This window comes from Dermacentor silvarum, chromosome 9 (assembly GCF_013339745.2).
Source record: "Dermacentor silvarum isolate Dsil-2018 chromosome 9, BIME_Dsil_1.4, whole genome shotgun sequence".
NCBI classification, from domain to species: Eukaryota; Metazoa; Arthropoda; class Arachnida; order Ixodida; family Ixodidae; genus Dermacentor; species Dermacentor silvarum.
In genome coordinates this window covers 94,179,236-94,200,572 of record NC_051162.1, presented here as the reverse complement: position 1 = coordinate 94,200,572, position 21,337 = coordinate 94,179,236, and the positions used below count along the sequence as shown (strand labels likewise).

General features: G+C 42.6%; 1 protein-coding gene across 1 annotated transcript; it reads left to right on the top strand.

Annotated features, from left to right (window-relative positions):
• Window positions 1–296: 296 nt before the first annotated feature.
• Window positions 297–21,161, top strand: LOC119463369 (CUE domain-containing protein 2-A). Its single transcript, XM_037724191.2, has 8 exons — window positions 297–366; window positions 1,135–1,238; window positions 2,702–2,833; window positions 4,742–4,800; window positions 4,911–5,047; window positions 5,740–5,996; window positions 9,292–9,352; window positions 12,515–21,161. The coding sequence occupies exons 2-8, from the start codon at window positions 1,144–1,146 to the stop codon at window positions 12,659–12,661; spliced, it is 888 nt and encodes a 295-aa protein (XP_037580119.1). The 5' UTR covers window positions 297–366; window positions 1,135–1,143; the 3' UTR covers window positions 12,662–21,161.
• Window positions 21,162–21,337: the final 176 nt, after the last annotated feature.

The following is a 21,337-nucleotide window of genomic DNA, read 5'->3' as shown; positions in this document are numbered from 1 at the left end:
TCCGAGCGTCCGAACATACGAACACTCAAACGCAAAAAAAAAAAAAAAAAAAAGAAAAAACGACGCCGCAGCTCTTTTGCGGGTTTCGAGCCGCCTTTTGAAAATACCCGGAGAAACCAAATACAGTGGTCAACGTCGATTGCAAAAGGGCTCGCCCCGGTAACAGTACCAAAGTGGTGCGTTTGAATACAAGCTAAAAGGGATTGGCCGTCATATTGTTTACAGAGGGCGCGCCAGCGGCTCGGGGCGGGCGCTTATTTTAGATTTTGTTTTCACTTTCGGACAGTTGCTTCTCCCTTCGCTTCGTTCTCGTCCCTGTTGGGTGTTCTTGTGCGAGCGAGCCGCAATTTTTCCACTGACGAAAAGGTACGTTGCGCGATGCCGCTGTTTGAAACCGAGAAGCCGTAGAATCTTGCGCGAGCCGTATGATTTGCTTTCATTTCGACGTTAGCTAGCTCAGCTTCGTCGAAAACGGAGCGAGCGCTGTGTAGTTCAGCGCGTGCGGTGAACTGTCGCAAGTGCACGGCGGGTCCTCTCTCCGTCTTTTATCGGCGGCATCGTAGGACACGGACCAAGAACAAATCGCGACCGGCTAACGGACGGAAGCGAGTTTCCGATACCTCTCGGGTTTTCCGCCTTTTCCTTCTCGATTGGGCGAGCGCGACAGTTATTTGAAATTGGAAATAGGTCGTCCCAATCGAGAGCCCGCTTGCGCTAGCCGCGGTAGCGTTTTTATTATTTTTCTTCCTTTATTTTTTCTCTCTCTCCGGCGTGCGAAGAGAACAGACACCGGTGAATGCTGCAGACTGCACCGTATACACTACTCTTCGGGTACCGTAATAAGAGATCCAGTCCAAGCTGCGCTAAAAAAGAAAACACCCGAAAAAAAAAAAAAAAAAAAGAGCGAAGACAGAATGGACGCCTTTTCGTCGGTTTCCGTATAGTGGTCGCCGACTGACGGCGTCGTGGACTGCTACACTTTTTTTTCATCGTGTCGGTGGCCTCTTCGAGGTATTGCGGCCTGAAGTAAAAAGCGAAACGCGTTTTCTGGCGAGTAAATGAGTGACCGCGCGTTGACGGTGTTTTAATACTTACTTCAACTGCTTTTAACTCTGCTGCCGTTCTCGTCAACAGACGGGGAGAATGAATAGTGATGCTGCAGCGCCGACGTCGGACGCTTTCGTGAAGAAATCCCTCGTGTGCTTTATTCAGCAGGAGACCAGCGAAGATGCCGCAGAGTAAGCAACTCTTCCTTTCATTTTTTTTTTTTTTTTTTTTGTGAACGCCACTTTCTCTCTCTCTCAATGCAAATCCGATTGAAATTTGGAAATACAGCCATGAGGTGCAGCAGAAACACCTTTTTAAAAATTTATTTAGGAATACTGCCAATCTCATCAGAGATTATAGCAGGGAAGGCACATAACATTTGTGTTTATACATGTTGATTATACATAGTGAAACGTGGTAATATAGAGCTAGTCGTTTTAGAACTGTTAAAGATAACAACACTTATTCATAATTACGAAGATGAAATATGAGAAAAAGAAACAAAACAAGAAGCACAGTTCTAACAGGCTAGGCGCACAACTCAGTAGAACAAATTAAACAAACAAAAAAGTAGAAGCATTACAAGTTACAAGTGTGACTTTTTTTGTTTTGTTTTACAAAACGAGGCGAGAAGAGAAAAGAAAAAAAATTGTCATGATGTAATTAATACACCTGTGCACTAACAAAGAAAACCACATGTGCATTATAAGTTAAAAACTAAATTCGATGGTTCTATATAATGACAGCCACGCTGCTTCTAAAGCGAACAGTTCATTTTCAACAATAATTGTAGTAAACTTGCTCAATGATGATTTGTTTGCACTCGGAGATGGTGTTTCGTGCCTAGGGAATTTTTTGCAGTTTCACTAGCTAAGGTTTTGTACATCTGTGCACTTGTTATTCTGAACAATATGTGCTTGTTTTGTACAGAAACATTTTAAAACATGAAGCTGTCACTACAGCACTGGAAAAACACAATTCCATGTTTTTAAACATGCAGGAGTCAATACAAGGGCCATTCCATACATTACACTGAGAAAGAGAGAAGCTAATAAATGGAAAAAAAAAACTTTAGCGAGCATATATATCCATGTAACCGCTGACATGTATGCTACATTGCGTATATTGTGTAAGGAAGGGGGTTAATACGGAACATGTATGGAATAAAATAAATATGGAATAGATTCGAAGATAACAAACAAAATAAAAAGTTGCATATGAACCTTGTTTGAAAGATATATTGGTATAATGATTGTGTACTGGTAATTTGTAATCAGGAAAACCATTGTATGCCAGGCATGAAACCAAGCCAATCATTTAATTGAGTGAAACTTGATGATTATTTGCTCTGTTAAAAGGAAGCTTTAGCTCTGGGCCAACTCCGTTTCCCATGTTCAAATACATGTGAAATGCAGAAACTCTCTCTGACAATTCTGAAACAATTTGAATTGAATTTCTTGCATTTGATATGGAAGTATGAATTTTACGGACTGGAGGAAGCGGAATTTTTATTCGGGGCGTTGATTGGTTTAGGATTTAAAGTGGGCTAATGGTGTAAAGCTGGTACTGTCAGAGAAGAAAAAAAAAATGGGGGCTGGGAGTACATATTGCTGTAACGCTGTCAGAAATAACCCTTTTTTTGTGGCACTTGCAGCATGATTGACGAAATTCTGCTGGCCTATGTTGTGGGGATCCTGGAATCCGACATAGCCGAGGAAGGATTCGACGTCTTGGAATTCAAGGAAATGCTTTCTGCTTACATCCCAAGCTTCGACTCGATATCAGAGTAAGCACTTTTTCTTAGTGTACAGTTCGTAAGACCTCGTCGGCTGTTTTCATTTGTACACACATGTGGAGTACAATCTCATTATTGCGTTGTGGTGACCGGACCTGCGGCCATAGCGCACGGCAATGAAGCCACAGTAGCCGCTGTGAGGGGTGTAGGCACACTGACCGCACAGGTCATGCGCTCTACTTTTTATTGTACATCGCACGCCCCCTGGTGGTGTCAGTTACCACACTTCCTCCCCCCCCCCCCCTTAACACAACAGATTAACAGCATATAAGTAGTTACAGTTCAAGGAGAAAACCGAAACACCGGACGGCGTTCCCTAGTGCTCCGACAAAGCAGAGGTATGGAAGGAGGCGGGGAGCAATCGGTGCGTGTTGATGTTGTGGTGTCACTGGCCTCCACTTGACAGGGCTCGCTGGATGGTAGTAGTTGACCCTCCAAGCTTGTCGCTCCTTCGGGTAAACCACTGTCAGTTGTATCTTCGGTCAAATGTGGTTCCGAGCGTGCGGTACAGGGGCTGGAGCACCGACGGTTGTGCTGGTCGGGCATCGACTGTGGCCTTACATGGTCGAGATGCCGGGTCCTTTGTCGCCCATCGTCCAATTGTAACTCCACCTGTGAATTGTGTTGCCTCGTGACTACAGCGGGAATCCAGCTCGGACCTGGCCGAAAATTCCTGGTGAATACTCTGTCTCCTGGTTGTGCTGGCACCCTCGGTTTCGCTCTTTGATAGTACTCCATCTACTGAGCGAGTTTTTTTTGGAGGACTGTTTTTCTTAGGTCCGGCCATAGCAGATCCAATGCAGTACGTCCTGAGCCTCCGTCCCATCAACAGCTCGGATGGGCAACACCGGTGACCTCGTGGGGTGTCGACCTATATGATAACAGTATTCGTGCAATTTGTGCACGAAGGTCCGTGCACAAATTCCATCCCATCCTCGTCGCCAGTTATGGTGACCGGACCCGCGACCATAGCGCACGGCAATAAAGACACAGTAGCCGCTGTGAAGGGCGTAGGCACACTGACCGCACAGGTCATGCGCTCTGCTTGTTATTGTACATCGTGCGCCCCCTGGTGGTGTCAGTTACCACATGCATCTGATCTGTTCAGAAAGAGTATTTTGTGCAGCGTACGAGTTCTGACAAGACAGTTTTGAGTTTCGTTTCTTTCTTCTTTCTTTTTTTCCGTTGAATGAAAAAATGCACTCTCTAAATTCCAGGAGCAGTACAGGCAAGCATCGGAGTGCCCTACAAATAATTTACCTTGTAATACTTCTTTTACAAACCAGTTTCGGTATCCAAGAAGTGGATGTGTTGGGACGTCGTGATTCATTTGTTTGCTCCCATTCCTGCATTCGCTGGTGCTGCTGCCATTCAAAAATTCAGCAGCACAAACATGCCTCGCACTCTTGTTTATTTTTTAAAATTGAAGTTTTCTTTTTTTTTGTATGTGCGTGTGTGTGTCTGTGAGCAACATTATTGTACCTGGCTTATTGCAACACATCAGTTACTTTTGGTCTGTGTCATGACATAACGATAACGCCCCTTGGTGCCAGGTCCAGTGTTTGGAGACCGACATTACTAACAAATTAAAAGGTCTTAAAAATGTTTCCAGACCTTCACACTTACATAATGCCTACATTTTGATTATTTCCTAGTGTATACTTGCTATGTCCTTTACATCTAAATGTGTGATAGAGAAAATGTGTGTTGTGGTACTCTTTTAATGGAGCAGAAAGTTGAGCGAGTTAGTAGGGTTCAATATTGTAACCATCAGTGCATTGCTCTGTGATTACAAGGGCAGAGCAGTGTGGTGATTCGAATGCTCTAGACTTAACTCAAGAGCATGTGTCTGCCATCAGATTATCGGCTGTTGTGTGACGCTTCTTTCTACTTGTGCAGTACAAAAATATCCTCGTGGGTGCGACTGCTGTCTGGCAAAGTCGGAAAACACACAGAAAGTAAGAGCTTTTGCTGATCCCTACTGATTGATTAATGTACATACGTGCATGTCCCCCCCTTTCTTATTTATTTTTGCTAATCAGTGCAACTTCTTTGCATATCATTGCAGCAAAAAGAATTGAAAGCTTGCTCATTTCACCAGTCATCTCCCCAGAGAGCAAACCATCCAACAAGTCAACACCCCGGTCCCGAAACACGAGTCAGTCGGAAGAGGACGTTGGGAAGCCAAACCGTATAGCTGTTTGTGTAGGTCTTAATTTGCCACATCTTTGTTGGCGTGGTTCTTTTCTAACAGTTGCAAAACTCCACTTTGAGGATGAGGCAAGACTTCACGAGCACAGTGCACGGCGCTAGGCCTAATTGTTCTGATTGTTATGGCCATGTGCGCTCTCATCCTGCGTGCTTGCACCATGCACTCTAAGAAAAGCTCCGCCCTCTGGGTTTTATGTTGTCTCCTAACAGTATTCATTATCTATTTTGCAAGCATTTCCATTCTTTAGCTCTCCAGGCTCACTGATCTCATGTCAAGAACACTATATGTCACGCTAATATGTGCATGTTATTCGTGACCTGAAAGTGTCAGGTGCACAACATTGATGAAAAGAAAGGCATACAAGACAGATGATTGTTTGGCGACAAGATAAACCCCAAAGGGTGCAAACTTTTCTTGAAGTGTGGCTGCTAGCTGCTTTTGAGACATTCATGTCTGTATTTTCAGGGGGTAGTCCAATTTATTGGCGTCTACTTTATTGAGGAGCACTTAGAAGAAGGTTGTTCAAGTAACTACAGAGCACTGTATACCTTTGTGTGCATTTGCTGGATTCTGAGGCTGAAGGGAGCTCAGTGCGAAACATTCTTGTCAAAAGCTCTGCTTCGAAATGAAATCCTTCCTGAAGTGACAATTTCAATTAGCATTTTTGTTTCACCTTGTCTTGCAGGATGAGTCTGAACTGTGTGATGGAACCACTTTCCGCACGCTCTGCGAGATGTTTCCGGCGGCTTGCGCGCTTGAGGTTCGACGCTGCCTTATGGTCGCCGGTGGCGACACTGAGGCTGCTGCGCAACTGCTGCTTCAGCGCGACGCAGCAACGGAGACACTGCTCTCTGGACCGGCGCATGGCTCAGCAAATCCCCGCAGGGACACTTCGTCACTTCCACTTGGTGACAAGGAGCTCAGGGAACAGATCTTGACAAGGTGTGTTGAAACTCTCTCAAGATGTGCGGGTCGTCTTGGTTTACGCTATGTTTACAGCTGTACCAGTTGTGCACAGTGAGCGTACAGTGCATACATGTCCTGGTTCAACGCAGCACCGTGTGAAGCACAAGTGCATGAAGTTGCAGGAGTGCAGACGGCAGGACAACGTTCTAGGAAGCAGACGACAGGGGAACTGTGTTGTCTGCTTTGAAATAGCACATGGAAACACATTCGATTGAAACACAAACATATGGAAGAAAAACAAAACACATTCTAAATTACATGCAGGCATACGTGCAATATTTCTCTTAAAATAAGATTTGCTGCAAAATAGGAAATAAATGCAGGAACAGGAATACGACAGCAGACGGAGCCAAGTCTTCAATTCATATTGTCTTCTATCTTCATTTCATCTTCCATCTGAAGATATATTTTATGTTTGGCGTTGCACTGCTGAGCTCGAGGTCGCAGGTGCGATCCCAGCTGCCGCGGCAGCTGCATGTCACTGAGCGGAAATGCAAAAACGCTCGAGTACTTAAATTTGTGCGCACGTTAAAGAACCCTAGGTGGTCAAAATTAATCCGAAGTTTGCGCATTTCGGCGTGCCTCACACTCAGATCGTGTTTTTGGCAAGTAATACCCCAGAATATAATTTCTATTTGCATGTCTTTTCAGGAAAAATGCAACATGTGAAGATGAGCCTGTTCCATCTTCATCTAATCTTTTTCTGTAGCTTTTTGTGCACTTCTGTTTCTCACATCTTGCTTGGCAACTTCAGCGTAACATCTATAAAGCATACGAAAATAGTTTCCTAGCCACACCCAATTTCACTGTCATGATACATCAGATAGTAGTGGTTGTTTAGTATCAAGAAAGGTGATAAGGGAAAGTACTCCAAAAGGAGAGCTGAAGTCTGAGGTCATGCTTCAGCAGTAATCGTTGCCTAAGTACTGGTAAGATGTCCTCTTTCATACTGTGACACGCATATTATTGTTATGTTTGAGAGCGACGTACGGTACACAAACTTTGTCTGCCTTAGATTTCTGTGTATGTTGTGGGGTCTCACATGTGCTCTTGGGACAAAGGAACGACAACGCAGTAGTGCAGACAATCAAAAGGTCATTTATTGCACCTTTCATACACTAATACATACTAGCCGAATTACAACCAATAGAACATTTACACGGGTGCGCGACAAATCAAGGAAGTCCGACTCACCGCGACCCGATAGCGAGCGAATACGTTCGCCCCATGCTGTGACACCATCGCCTAGTCGTTCACGTGTACAGTCACGCGAACGGTGGCGCGCTCGAACGATCCGTGTTCGTCCATACTGGTGTCCTGCTCTTAGCCTCGCGCGACGGTCGCGCGAAGCGGGCCGGCGCACGCGCGAAGCGTTCGTGCGTGTTGGCCGCCGATCCCCAGCCAAAGAGAGAGCGCCTCGGACCTTTTTCTCCCAAGTGCCCCCGCCGTTCGGTGGCTTTAGCATCACGACACTGGCGCCATCTCTCGCAACGCGCCGCAACCACCGCCGGGCTTAGCCACGCAGAGAAGCCGGACTACAGGAGACATGCGGGGAAAACACCATCAGGGGACGCGTGAGAGTCGCGCATCCCCACAATGTGCAACCTTCAGATGTGATATTGTTTCTCAGTACTCAGTTTCAGAGGTGTAAACCTGAAGCTTCAGTTTCTAGCAATTTTGTAATCTTGCTATCTCCGACAATGTTTGGAAAAATATTTTGTAAAACATTTTTGTCAAAAATGCAACAATCCTTATCAAATTCTGTGCAGTCGATGCTGAGAAGAGCTATGTCTCCATTCACACGTACAACCTTTGTCAGAAAAGTTTCAGGACAAAGGTCTTAAAGAATAGAAAATTGCACTTACCAAGTAATGATCCGAGCTCCTGTCAAAGTAATCCCCTTGGCTATCTACATACACAATTGCTAACATTTCTGGAGGTCTTGGAAGCAAGCAGGCAAATCTGTAACAGCGATGCTTGTAAGCTCATTTGTCACGGCCCATTGGATGTCTGCGATATCTTGATGCAGCTTTTCTTTCAGTCGCCTTTTCACTCGAGGAAACAAGAAAAAATCACACGGTGAAAGGTCGGGCGAATATGGTGGATGTGGGATGTGAATAACAGAATGTCTGGCCAGATACTTGTTAACAGATAAAGCAGTATGGGGTCTTGCATTGTCATGCAGTAAGAACCAGTCCCGAGAATGCCACAAATCAGGGCGGCGACATCGAATTGCTTCTCACAAACGTTTCGAGACTTCGATGTAAAGAGTTTGGTTCACTGTTTGACCTGGAGGAACATACTCATGGTGAACCAATTTTGTACAATCGAAGAATGCGATCAACATTGTCTTTGTTCTCGAAGGTTATCATTTGACTTTTTTCGAGGCTGGTGATCCATGACTCCGCCATTCAGCACGTTGACGCTTCGCGTGAGGATCATACTGGTCGCACCAACTTTCATCCCCTGCAATAATCTTTGACACAAATGTGCGGATCACGTCTGGTTCTATCCCAATAGTTCAGCACAAATTCTTCGTCTTTCCTCTTTCTGTTCATCTGTTAGTGACTGAGGGACGATTTTTACATTAAGTTTCCGTTTCCCTAAATCTTGGCGTAAAATCTTATGACACACATCACAATTCAAGTTCAGTTCTTCTGATATCATACGCACAGTTACACGATGGTCTTCTTGCAATAACTGCCTTACACGCTTCACGTTTGCATTGGTATGTGCTGTAGACGGGCGACCATCTCTGGGATGGTCTTGCGCTGAATCTCTGCCTTCACGAAACCTTTTGTGCCACTCGAAAACACGAGTTCTTGAAAGTGCCTCGCCTACATATTCCTGCTTAATCGTGTTCCACGTTTCACTATGGGTTTTCCCGAGCTTAACGCAGAACTTAATGTTCACTCTTTGCTCATAATCAGCATCCATTGTGTCACCTTAACTAATGCGACAGCAACCCGAACAATGTGTTGCTAAGCACAGCCCTGCCACCTAGTGAGTTTGCGCGGAAACGTGGCCAAGGTCATGTTATGTAAGAACACATATCAGGTAACATAAAAACAACATTTGTTCCTTTTTAGTATTGCAATCTCAGAAGAAAAAAAATTGTCCTAGAACTTTTCTGACAAAGATTGTATTTAGATAAAAGCTCTGGAGGCAAAGTTCCCTGTCAACTCATGTAACTGTTTATTATGCTTATTGTTTCAGTGGATGTGCAACTGTCTTCAGCTGCCTGTGTTCCTGTTCTTTTCTTTTTCCCCAGATATGGCTACATTGATCAAGATGAAGATGAAAAAGAGCATAGGCCTGTTGCACCAAAAACTGTAAGTGATGCTTCTCGGCCTTTTACTATACCAATGAAATCCCATTGTGAAGTGTTGTTTAACTGAATAATTTTAATTAAATTTGATACGATTCAAGCACAACATCAGCAGGACGGTAACAGTAGACTCGTGATAATTCAAATTCAGGCGATGGTAAATTCCTGTTCAATTCACTTTTTGGTTGCCAAATTCCTAGGTTATTGTCATAGTTGTTCACATTCATGTGAAAAACTATCACAATAACCTTAATCACAGCAGAGCAAATTTGTTGGTTGTTCATATTCATGTGAACAACCAACAAATTTGCTCTGCTGTTGTGTTTCACCCAAGTTGAGCTCATTGTTGATTACTAGAGACTGGATGTTTATAGCCACCCAAAAAAAACTGCTGTTCTAGGTGCACTAAATCTGTCGTTTAAGGCATATATAGGTGCCAATTATTCTCTCTTAGACATGTGCAGGCACAATTATTAAGAACTTCCACTGCACATCTGATGATAAATTATGATTTTTTAAGTAACACAGCCCACTTAACTCCTGTTTTGTACAATTCACTTTATTTTCTTAATAAGCCGGAATGAGGCAAGTTGCTTAGCAAACACAATTTATGAAATTTAGTGTGCCCAAAGTGACGAGAAAAGTTGTGAAAGCAGTGAAAAAACAAGCACCATCTCAAGATTTTTGGGTTTCATGTTGTGCCTTTTTTCCGCTGAGCATTCGTTTGTATGCAGAAAAAGAATGCTCAACATACACCGAAGTTAAGGGTTCATATTTGTACGTCAGAATGTGTGATGATCCATCAACTCCTGAAATTCCAGAGTGTTCATCAGACATTACCTTTGACAGTTCTTTCAGTACCAAAAACCCGGGAATTTGTACAAGACAGACTGAAGTTTCGAGCGAAACAGGTCAGCAACAGGTTTATTAAGGGATGGTGAACCTTTCCTGATCATCCAAAATGAGCCCTGCGTTCCGGGTCACAGTTGCGCTCGAACATTCAAGTTTCTCGATGACGTTGGCTAAATATGTGAAGTGAGCACACAAGTACGTTAAGTCATCTTAAAGTGTATCGTCGCATCACACAGTTTGAGCCTTGCTCACAGCGATGCTCTCGTCTGCTGCAAAGCTGTTAATAAATGCCTTTACACTAGCAAAGTGTTTGTAGCAATAATCGGCTGCCTTCAGCCAAGTTCCCCATCAAGTACTCAATAACATCATAAGCAAAATGACGCGAGGACAAAAAAAAAAAAGAAAGAAAGAAAAAAAGGGCATTTTTAGGCTCTGGAAATCTATTATAGGCACTAACATTGAAATAGGCATTTATAGCCACAATAAAGTGCTCTTGAAATGTTTCTAGAACAATAGTTCATGCTTGTGTGTTTAATAGGCATGATGAGGTCTTAAGAAAAAAGAAGTAGGCATTTTGCTTGAAGTTCCGGCCTATTGATTGTCCTTTATTTTTTTTCTTTCAATTACCCATTTCCGAGTCCATAGCTGTGTGACACGTGATGTTAAGATTTGCATTTTTGTAATCCATCTCAAGGTTCTCTTGCCATTTTTTTGCTGCCATGTGCAGTACACAGGTGGTAACGTCCATTCCACCTGTTTCATCATTTTTGTGCCTGTTTGCGTTTTGTCTTAGTAGTGGTACACACGTCCGTTGTAATCACCGAGGCCAAGAAAAACTTCCGGTTCCATTTAGGTGTCATATGTCACATTTACCTTCATTTTCCTGAAAGAAGCTTAATGTGTTCATATATTGTTCATAACCTGTGTAACCTCTTAAATAGATAAAATGTATATATAAATATAGAAATTTTGTGATTGCCCCACTGTTTTCAATGCTTCTTAGGTGGTGACTAGTTCAGGCAAGGCTGTTTGTTAATTTCAAACTTTATTGGCTTCCCGATCAAACGCAGCCAAAAACAGCTGATGAGAAGAGAGTTGGTGGAAACCAGTCGGAAAGCTGGAGGCTAAATATAGTCGAACCGGGATATATCTAATCTGAAGGGGATCACCCAAAAAAAGTTCGATGTATAGGCAATTCCACATATAAAATAAATATGTTAAAAATTTTTGAGGCGATATTACAGCTGTTCCATATACGCAATAATTTGTCAAATGTGGGTTCGGTATATCCGGGTTCGACTGTATTTCATTTCATCGTCGCAATACACTGGGTCGTACAATGGTGGCACGCTAGCATAATTTCTTTGCAGCGCTCGCAACAGGTGGCGCCACTTGTACTGCCTGACATGGCGGCTGGTTGTGGCTTCACGTGTTTTGTAGAGTTTCTTAATACAAATACGACATGGAAATGTGGTGCTAGTGCCTGCATGCACTGCCAGTATGGCTGTTTACCCAGCTTAAGAATGATGGGAAGTTCATGGTTTCTTCTAAGCTTTGTCCATCTGCCTTCGAAACACCCTTGTGGATTCTTATGCTTGTGGACCCTCTCAATGCTTGCTTTTCGTCGCTAATTGATTGTACAGCATGATTAGCATAATTTAGCCCTCTAATTTATATTGCATCATTCAACTGTTTTCAATGCATTAGAAGCAACAAAAAAAAGTTGTTCAGAATGCGCAATAAAGAAATCGTTAAGCATGGTGAGTGTTGCTCACCAACATTGCATAGATTCGTAACATGGCGCTCAAAAGCGTCATGTTTTGATTTACCTGTGCGCTGGAAATTACGGTGATGCAATGAATTTGTCCTCAATGTAAAACTACTCTTCATTCTTCAAAAGAAACATTGTGAAGCTGACGCACAATGCAGCTGAAGCACAGAGTAAAATAAAAGAAGCTACAACGTGATTTCTCATTGAATCCATTCCAAGTCGTTGAAAAATTCGTCAGCTACCCATGGTTCTCACGTTAGCTGAATGATTGCAGTGCCACATTTCCCTCTGCAGACGAACCTCGAAATAATGAATAATCGTATGTAACAAAGTAAATCTAAAATGTTTATTGCCAATACCAGCATATAATGAAAATCTGCTTATAATGAATATTGGATATAAGGAGGTATTTTTATGTCTGATGCGAGTTCGTTACAACAACGTTTGAATGCAACGATTTCAGTCTGAAACTGTAGGTCACTTGACTCTCAAGAGTAGAGTTGTGCTTACTGGAACCACCATGCTTTCTTACCACTCTCTCAGGAGCCAAAGAAGCTCATCCGCTATCGGGACAACAAGATCGTCAGCGTCAAGGGTGAGAAGTACTCGGAGGTGAAGCGGGAGGAGAGTGATGACATGAAGCGAACCTACGTCACTCTAAAGCCAGCCCGGCAATATAGGTTCCACTAGGGTTGCAAACATTTCTCCTTTGATCGCTTACACTTTGCAGACGCAGCTTAGAAGCATGATGACCATGTGACCAATTGGTGCTGCCACTGCTGCTGCCAACAGTGCTAGGATGCTCGCGAAAGGTTGACGCATGCACGCCGTCTGTTTCTGCAGTAGGCGAATCCGTCTGATCAGAAACAGATGGACCAGAAAATTGTCTGCTGCACAGATGGAACAGACAGCAGTGAGTCCGTTAAGGCAGAAACAGACAAACTGTCTGCTTTTGCACAGACGACAGTCTGTCTGTTAAGGCAAGAAACTGACTAATTTTCTGGACTGACTGTTTCTGCCTTGTGCAGACGCTCTTTTGACTTACTGCACAGGAGGGGAGTCGGCTACTCTGTACAATATTGTGTCACACCATGCTGGTTTTGCTTGCAGGGAATCTGTGAAGTCATTCTGTGCAAAGCTTGCACTGTTCAAAACAAATGCGACGTGCAGTTGTCACCATCTTGTGTTGGCAAAACGAATTGCCAAGTACAGTTTATCCTGAACTGGTTTTTGAAGTGCATGTGAATTGAAGGGAGCTCAGAGTTTGCTTTGTCAGTGTGCTTTTGGGACAGGCAGTGCAGGGCAGGTCTGGTGCAGCAAGGGCCAGGTTCATTTCGCGCAGGCACTGAACTGACATGACACAGCTCGCGAGATGCAGGACGAACTGTACATAGTCGTGTGCTATAGTTTTTGTAGCCGTAGGTTTAGCATGCAAAGAACAGTGAGTGCTTACTGCTTCATTATAAAAGCTTCGTCCTAACCAAAGCTATCTCGAAAAGTTTCACACCGAACAGAACTGATCATGAGCAGTTCTGAACATAGCTCTACCCTTTGCGACCGCCACAAAGTTCAATTTCAATTGGAATTGCACTTCCTTTTGGCTGCAAAAGTTACCCAAAAGAAACGAAGCTTTGTGTGCTGGTATTTAAATCACATTTCAGCAACAGCAGGGTCTGTGCCAGCACAAATAGCACGTACCTGAAGAAAAGTGTAGTGCAGTACTTGCAGACAACTTTCTCTAGCTGTGCAGGCAGGTGTAAAAATTATTTTCCACTTTTGTCAATGCACATTGGCTAAGCTGGCTTGACATCGCTTTTGGTCTGGATTCAGTTTTATCACCTGCCGCATAACTGAAAGGGAGAAATTTGCCATCCACCCAAGAGCCGCATGAAGCTACAAAGGAAACCCAACGGATTTCTCAAAAAGAAAGCTTTGCAGTTAAAAAAAAAAAAATTTGTCCTGGTCTGAAAATTGAACTCAAGACCAATGCCTTTCCAGGGTAGTCGCTCTACCATCTGGGCTAACCAGGGGGCTAGCAGACTGCAAAGCAAGGTCAAATTAAGTGAGAACTCGAAACGTGAGGACACTGAATATGTCAGTTGAGTTCTAAGTAAACCCGCAAGATGGAGAAGGATTCATGAAAATAAAAAATTGCTATCTATGTGATAGTGGCATGAAGCTAAAAAAAGAAAAGAAAAAAAATTCATGAGCCATTCCACTCTGTGAAGGTGGATGACCAGCGAAGCTGTTTAGCACACGACACAGATGTTACACAGAATTTTGAACAAAGGTACGAACATATTTATTGTCCTGATCGGTGGTCATCGTTACAATAGGTGGGCACACACCTTCGAGTATCACCTCTGTTTTTAAATGCGTCCGTGACGTAAGACAACGAATGGCTCATACCTCCTTAAGCAATGGCTCATACCCCCGTAAACGCTGTCTCCTCATTACGACGACAGAAGAGAAGTGAAATTCTGCACTGGAATGATGAGCGGCAACGGAGCCAGCTGTGGAAGCAGAAAACGATGGCGAACGCGTGAGCAGTGACACAAGCGCGTTTACGCGGTTGTGCCGAGGGGCGCCAACGAGCTAGCTGTGGAAGAAGACGACGCTCGAGTCATTGCTGATGATGATAGTTTCTGCACACAGACGTCGCGAAACCCCGGATCATAGCCATATACAGCTTCGCTGTAAAACCTGCTTCTATTCCAACTAGGACATTTATTTGTTTATTTTTCAGTTGTGAATTTTTTTTCCTGATAAAGTCGTATGGGGTTTCCTTTGTACCTTGGTGCTATTATCAGGTGGATGACAATTTTTCTCTATTTACCTCAAGTGCTACTAACAGTACATAATTTGAAATTCAGTATTTATTAACTAATAGGTTAAGCCAAATTTTGAACTTCTACATCCAGCATTGCTCTCACACATGAATTTTGGTTTCAATTTTATAGCCTCAGGTGTACAACCACAGAAAGTTTCCCGTGAGTACAGCATCTGCTCAACGATTGCCTGTGAATTAGTCCAAGCGTTTTCACTTACAGAAGACCATTGGTTGCTTCACATTTGGCTAAGCACAGGATTGAAGCCCTGCTATCTAGAAGCCCTTTTGATCTAAATTTATCAAAAATGTTCACAATGAACCCTGAAAAAGTTAGATTCGTCTCTTGCTTGTGGTGGAACCTCTCCGATGACCACCCTAGACATGCTTTGGGCATGCGCTGTGCTTCGCTGGCAATGCATTTGTTACTGTTATTGACTTTGTGACCACGAAGAAACGCGAACAATCAGTGACGTAGTTTTAACGGTGTGTAAATAATATGAGAAAAAGTGTGCTAGCGTGTTGTGAAAACTACCCTGCTCACCCACCGAGAATCTCGTGTTCCCCTGTAAGGCACACTCCAAACTTGCGCCCATTTTATAGTTCTAGTACAACTTTTTTTTTTTAAAGCTGGTGTACCGTCTGTTGTTGTCATGTTGGAAACTGAATTATGCAAAGGCTGGTACATGAGTGTTGACATGCGTGAAGTACAGTTGAACCTCGTTATAGCAAAGTCAAATCTGACGTAAAAATACCTTTGTTATATACGATATTCGTTATAAGCATATATATTTGCAACACACTGATCTTGGCAAGAAAATTTGTATTTACTTCGTTATATCCAATAATTTGTTATATCCGTGTTCCTTATGCCGAGGTTTTGCTGTACATGTGAGAACAAAGATGCATACATCTGTTAGATTTATGGCCTGAATGTGTACGTATTAACATCACTGTATCACTGACAGTCAAACCTGACTATGCTGAAGTCACAACCAACACCCAAATTTTTGCTAGCTTACTCGCTGATATCTGTGAAAAAGATTTTTAAGTCAACTCTGTATGAAAGAAACACGAGTGGGATGCCTACAACGGGCCAGCAAAGTGTCTCCTGTCATCCTTGGCAGGAGCTTTCCATGCTGATACACGGCATGTGATCAATGCTAAATTACAGAACCACTTTGCACCATCATTGATGTGCAACCATGCCATTGGTGTGATCACACAGAATCAGCACGTCGGCTTGCTGGCTGCGGGTCAGCCAAGCCAAGCTGCTAGAAAATCCGTGCATTCGTATCCGGATTCTGCCGTCTCAAGTTGCCCTTGCAGAAGGTAGTTGACATTTTTGATACCAGAATATCCATACTTTGAGCTGTGAGGAAACAAATATCTGCTTTGCTATAACCAATATTGCCTGCATCTTGCATTTTTCGGTTTCGTTGTACTACCAGTATAATGCTCACTGAAATAGAGCATGGCCAACCAAATTACGGATTTGCTCCGTTATACTCGAGTTCCATATTTCGAGATTAGACTGTATACACACTCAGGCTATAAATTTTTTCACCGTCAGTGGCATGCACGGATATAATTGTGGTTTTCATGTTCGATAACCACTGGCACAGCTGCAAGCTATACCTTTATCTAATCTCATCTCCAGCAGCACAGCAGATGATGATGCTCCATCATAATGTCCGTGGCATCATGTGCAAGCCATCTACTGCGATAATTTCAAGCTAGCAGGAGATGTACGACGAGTTAAACTGGATTATTAGCCTATTCCCAAGTTGTAGTAGATGGTTGGCTGCAGCTGGTTGCTCGAGATTCTAAATGGATTACAGATGAATCTGGTTCAACAATCCAGCTTAGACAAGAAGCTTTCATTTTAATGTTTCTTTTTCTCTGCAAGTGACAGCTGGGCACAATCAGCTATTACAAGGAGTTAAGAAGACGTAAGTGTGGCGTTGGAATTGCTTGCCAACTGTAGCATTGTTGTCACATAGAGTGACCTCTGCAGAAACCTCTCTTTAGAGCACGACATATGGCTGCTCTCAACAGAACAAAGTGTTTGCAAGCTAAAAGTCTTTTGTGAACAATTTCAGCACCAGGGCAAACTATACAAAGCATTGAGGCTGGAAGAGTTGGAACTAGAGTAAGTAAACAAATCGGCACTGTAGCAGTCACAAGACTGTGACAGTTGTGTGAATTACTTTCAGTCTGAGTTACCTTCAGAGTCATAACATCTTCTGTGAAATGAAAAAAAAAGAGAGAAAAGTTTTTTTTGACAAGCCCCAACTTGGAAACTTGTCCTTTCAGGTTTGTTTTTTGCACCACGTGCTGTGAAATGTAACGAGAATCTTTGTTTCTTCTTTTTAAATCCCAGATATGTGACATAGTGGCCGTGGATCTTAATCGATTAACATCTGAGCTCCGCATGCTACACTGAACTGGCGCTTAGCGCTTCATGGAGTGTTGATGTTTGCGCTGAGTTTGTGGTTTGTTTCTCTCTGCTTGCTTTTTAATATTCGTTTGCGTGTAAGAATCGGTTCGCTCTCATGGTAGGCGCACTGATGATCATATGCATTACATCAACCCTCTGACTTAGCTGAACCTAATAGCCTAACTTGGTTGTTAACTTCTCCTCGTAACATAATTTCTCATTATTTGAAGCTTCCAAGCCTACATGTCTCGGTGTTGCTGCTATCCTAATTCCCGAGAGATGCATACTTTGTTTGACTTGCCCGTAGGTGTTGTTAGTTGTATAGTTGCATTGTATATTACTTTCATTTGCATCTTGTCACCGTGTCCATAAGTTGCGATATTGTTTAGTCCACAGAGTCTTACTTCTCAAGTGACGTGACCCGAATGATGGCAGCTAGCGTTATATCCGGCGAGAGGCGACGATGCAATACAAGACCCGCGAAGATGTCAGCCAACACAAATTGCTCGACAAAGCGTTTATTTTTTTAACGCATAGGGTAACAAGTTAATACAGCAGCCGTGTTGTAACAAAGCAATATAATATACCTCGTTGCATTCCATCAAATTGTGATGATCCGAGCGTGTACGCAGAGCCAGTCTTTGTTTCTTAAGTGCGCTATTGCCACGTGGTTTGATGACTGGGCTGCGAGTTGTGCCAGGAAGGCAACAGGACGCGCTGTAGCACTACCATTGTTGCTGAAATACTAGAGAGCTTTAGAAATAGAGGACCCGGAGATAGCAAATATTACTGCCCAGTGTACAATGCAGTCTGGGTCCCGTTCATGCTCTGTGCCACTTATGCTACCCTTTGGTTACGCTACGCTTTCATTAGAGTACGCAAGCCAGTGTTGGTAACTCGGCGAGAAAGTCTCTAAATACATGCCTTAACAACAACTTGGAGTTTCTTTAAGTTTTAGAGACTTTTTTTTGGTGATGTAAATAGTAAATAGTCCTGGTAAGACTACTCAAGAGACTTAAGCCAAGTCCAGTGCATTGCCGCCTTGTTATTCTAAGGGGCATACATGCACCTCCATTTGCGACTACTTCTAAAGGCAAGCTTGTTCATGAGTCATCAGAGTTCATCAATGTTGCTTTTCTGGGGAAATCATGATGTTTTAGAAAATTGTGGCTGTTTTTCCTGTTCACATTCCGACCCTTGACTCTCCACTGCGGGAAGTAATTTAGAGCTATAGCCCACAGAGTGATAAAACACCCAGGAACAATGATAACATCGTAAAAAATGCTAAATTTCAAGCAAGTCATCATCACAGCAGCTTCTTGCTAAAAATGGAGTGTTTTTTTGCCACAACTTTGGCGACTTTGTCCAGGAAAAAGTTACCAACACTGACACACACTGCTTGCATCTGCGCTTTCTAAAACTCTAAAGCAACACATAGCTCCTGTTGGCCACAGATGTTTACACAACACAGGATTTGCAAGAAAGCTGAATTCCTGCAAGCACACGGCCTCAAGTTCAAGGCTTTAATCTGTAGTAGTTTTCTTTCGGCTTGCACAGTGATTCATCAAGTTAAAAGTGACATTCCAAGCAGAGAGAGCCTTCTCAGTCCAGAGAGAGTCTCCTCCTCAAGCCATGGACATGAGCCATCTCCAGAGTCCTGTCGATCAGACTACACTGGCCACCTAGGCTGGCGCTTAACTCTTTTAAGACGCTGTGTACACAATTGTATAAGCCAAGAAAGTGCGCCAACAGCAATAGCATTGCTGAAATTAATGGTACTTAAAATGTCTCGCAAACATTTTGAAACTGTTCTGATTGGAATCATGTTGCAAGTTTGGATAACGGGTTCAAAATGTATTATTGAAACGAGTGGGAAGGTAGGCGGTTTCTGTGTACTTGCTCGGTGCTACTATGTCGTTTGTAGTGGGTCTACTCGTTTCACTGTTTTTCACAGTGTGTTGCGTCAGGCATAATTTTCAAGTGCCGGATGGGTGCTTTTCAGCGCAAGTAAGTTTTTAGTCAACAGAATTCATCAGTGTCTGAAATTCACATTTTTCATGCAAGTTGTGTCTTGTAAGCTTTTGTGGCCGACTGGACATTGACGGGCTGAGGTGTAGGCGACTGCGTCGGGCGGCATGGTAAACATGCACGTGGCATTTCCCTGAACTTGACAATGTGTGTGACACGTTTTGATAACACTGCTTCATAGGTTCCGGTCTTTTTAGTTTTGTAGAATGCTGTGTAGCGTGTTAGTTCTGCACACTGTTTTCAGGCGAGCCTGTTGAAACATTAACATGAACAAAATGTAGCCATTGCTTTGTACAACATACTGTTCTCGAGTTGTTTTAAGAGGAAGCTTTAGCTCGGTGCCAACTCTGATGTTGCCTATTCAAATACATGTAAAGGCAGAAAAGTTCTTATGGGACAACCCCTGGACCAATTTGAATGGAATATGATGCATCTTAGAGAGAAGTGAAATACTAGTGACTGTAGGAAACAGAATTTTGATTTAGAGCGTGAAAATTATTTTGAAAGGTTGACAGAGAATCGGGAAGTTAAAAAAAAAAAAAAGCTGGAAGTTTACGAATTCGTAACTCTGCACCTCTTATAGCATCTAAAGTTGATAAATATGAGATAGTATTAATTTAGCGCTTACGTGAATTTGTTACAATGTTTACAATGGTGTTGCAGAATTCCTACTCGCATATTAGTTGTTTAAATTAGAGCGTTGTATACTACATCAATTTTTCTGCATGGGATGCATTATTAGGTGCAGTTTACAGAATTTTAATGTCATTTCTTATTGTTGAGTTGCACAGTTGTAAATCTGATAGCCTTTTTCGAAATATTGCAATTTAAAAAAATGTTAATTTAAATATTCACGGCCCAAATGAAAAATCTGCTTGCTACAGTTGGTTGAATTTCACTTTTTCATTTAAATGCAACAAACCTCATTAAATTCGGTGCGCTGGTTTTCTTCTCTGGTCCCATGCATTGAAGGTAGGCACTCCGAAGCTCTACCTCGGGAGCTCTTATCTAAATACAGTGGAATCTCGTTGACACGATCTTCACGGGAACCGGAAAATAAAACGTATTATCTGAAAATCGTATTATCCGAATATAATCGCATATAAGAAAAAGAAATGGTATATAAGAAAAAAACGTATTATCCCGAAAAATGTATTATGCAGAATCGTATCAACAAGATTCCACTGCACATGGGAACGGAGAAAATCTTTGGGCCCTCCATCCAATGTACCGAATTTTATGGGCTTCATTGCATTTAAAAGAAAGAGTTAAATTCAACCAACTGCAGAAAGCAAATTTTTAATTTAGGCCATCAATATTTTTTAGAAAAATTATTGAAAATTGCTAAATGTCAGAAAACTTAAGTATCAAGTTTACAACTTTGTATCTAGGCAACAAAAAACGATATTACAATATCGAAGTGTGCAAATTGACATACATGTTCACACTGCTTTCAAATATGCCATTAATTTGCTAGTAGGACTGTTGCAACAATTTCATGTAAACTGTAAACATGTATCACATTTATTCGCTTTAGATACTCCAACAAAATTGAGTCTGTGAATCAAACTTTTGCTTTCTAGTCAGCATAATATAGCGTTCTCTGTTGAATCCAACAAATTCAAACTGGTCCATCGGTTGTCTATTGAGAGCATTGCTGCATTTCACATGTATTTGAATATGGAAATCAGAAATGACCCCAACGCAAAGGTTCTTCTTAATCAAGAGATGGTGTACAGGGCGTTGCTCACGGTGTACAGGTGATTGCGTTGCTGTGTGCACTTCTCGGTGTTGGTTCGTCTTTTTATTTTCTTCCTTCTATCTATCACTCCTCCAAAGAGTTGTACATAGTTGTGCTTGTGATGTGCATAAAATAAATGTCTGTATTTATGGAACTGGCATGTCTTGTGTCCATTACTGCCACAGTGCGTGCGAAACCATCAGTGCACATTGAAGGGACGGTCAGTTTAAATTCAATTATTTCTTTCAGAACTTCATTCGAGCTAATTTTAAGGTAAAGTTCTTGAAACTTGCCAAGTTCAGTCCTTGGCTCTCTTAAAATGCATTGTAG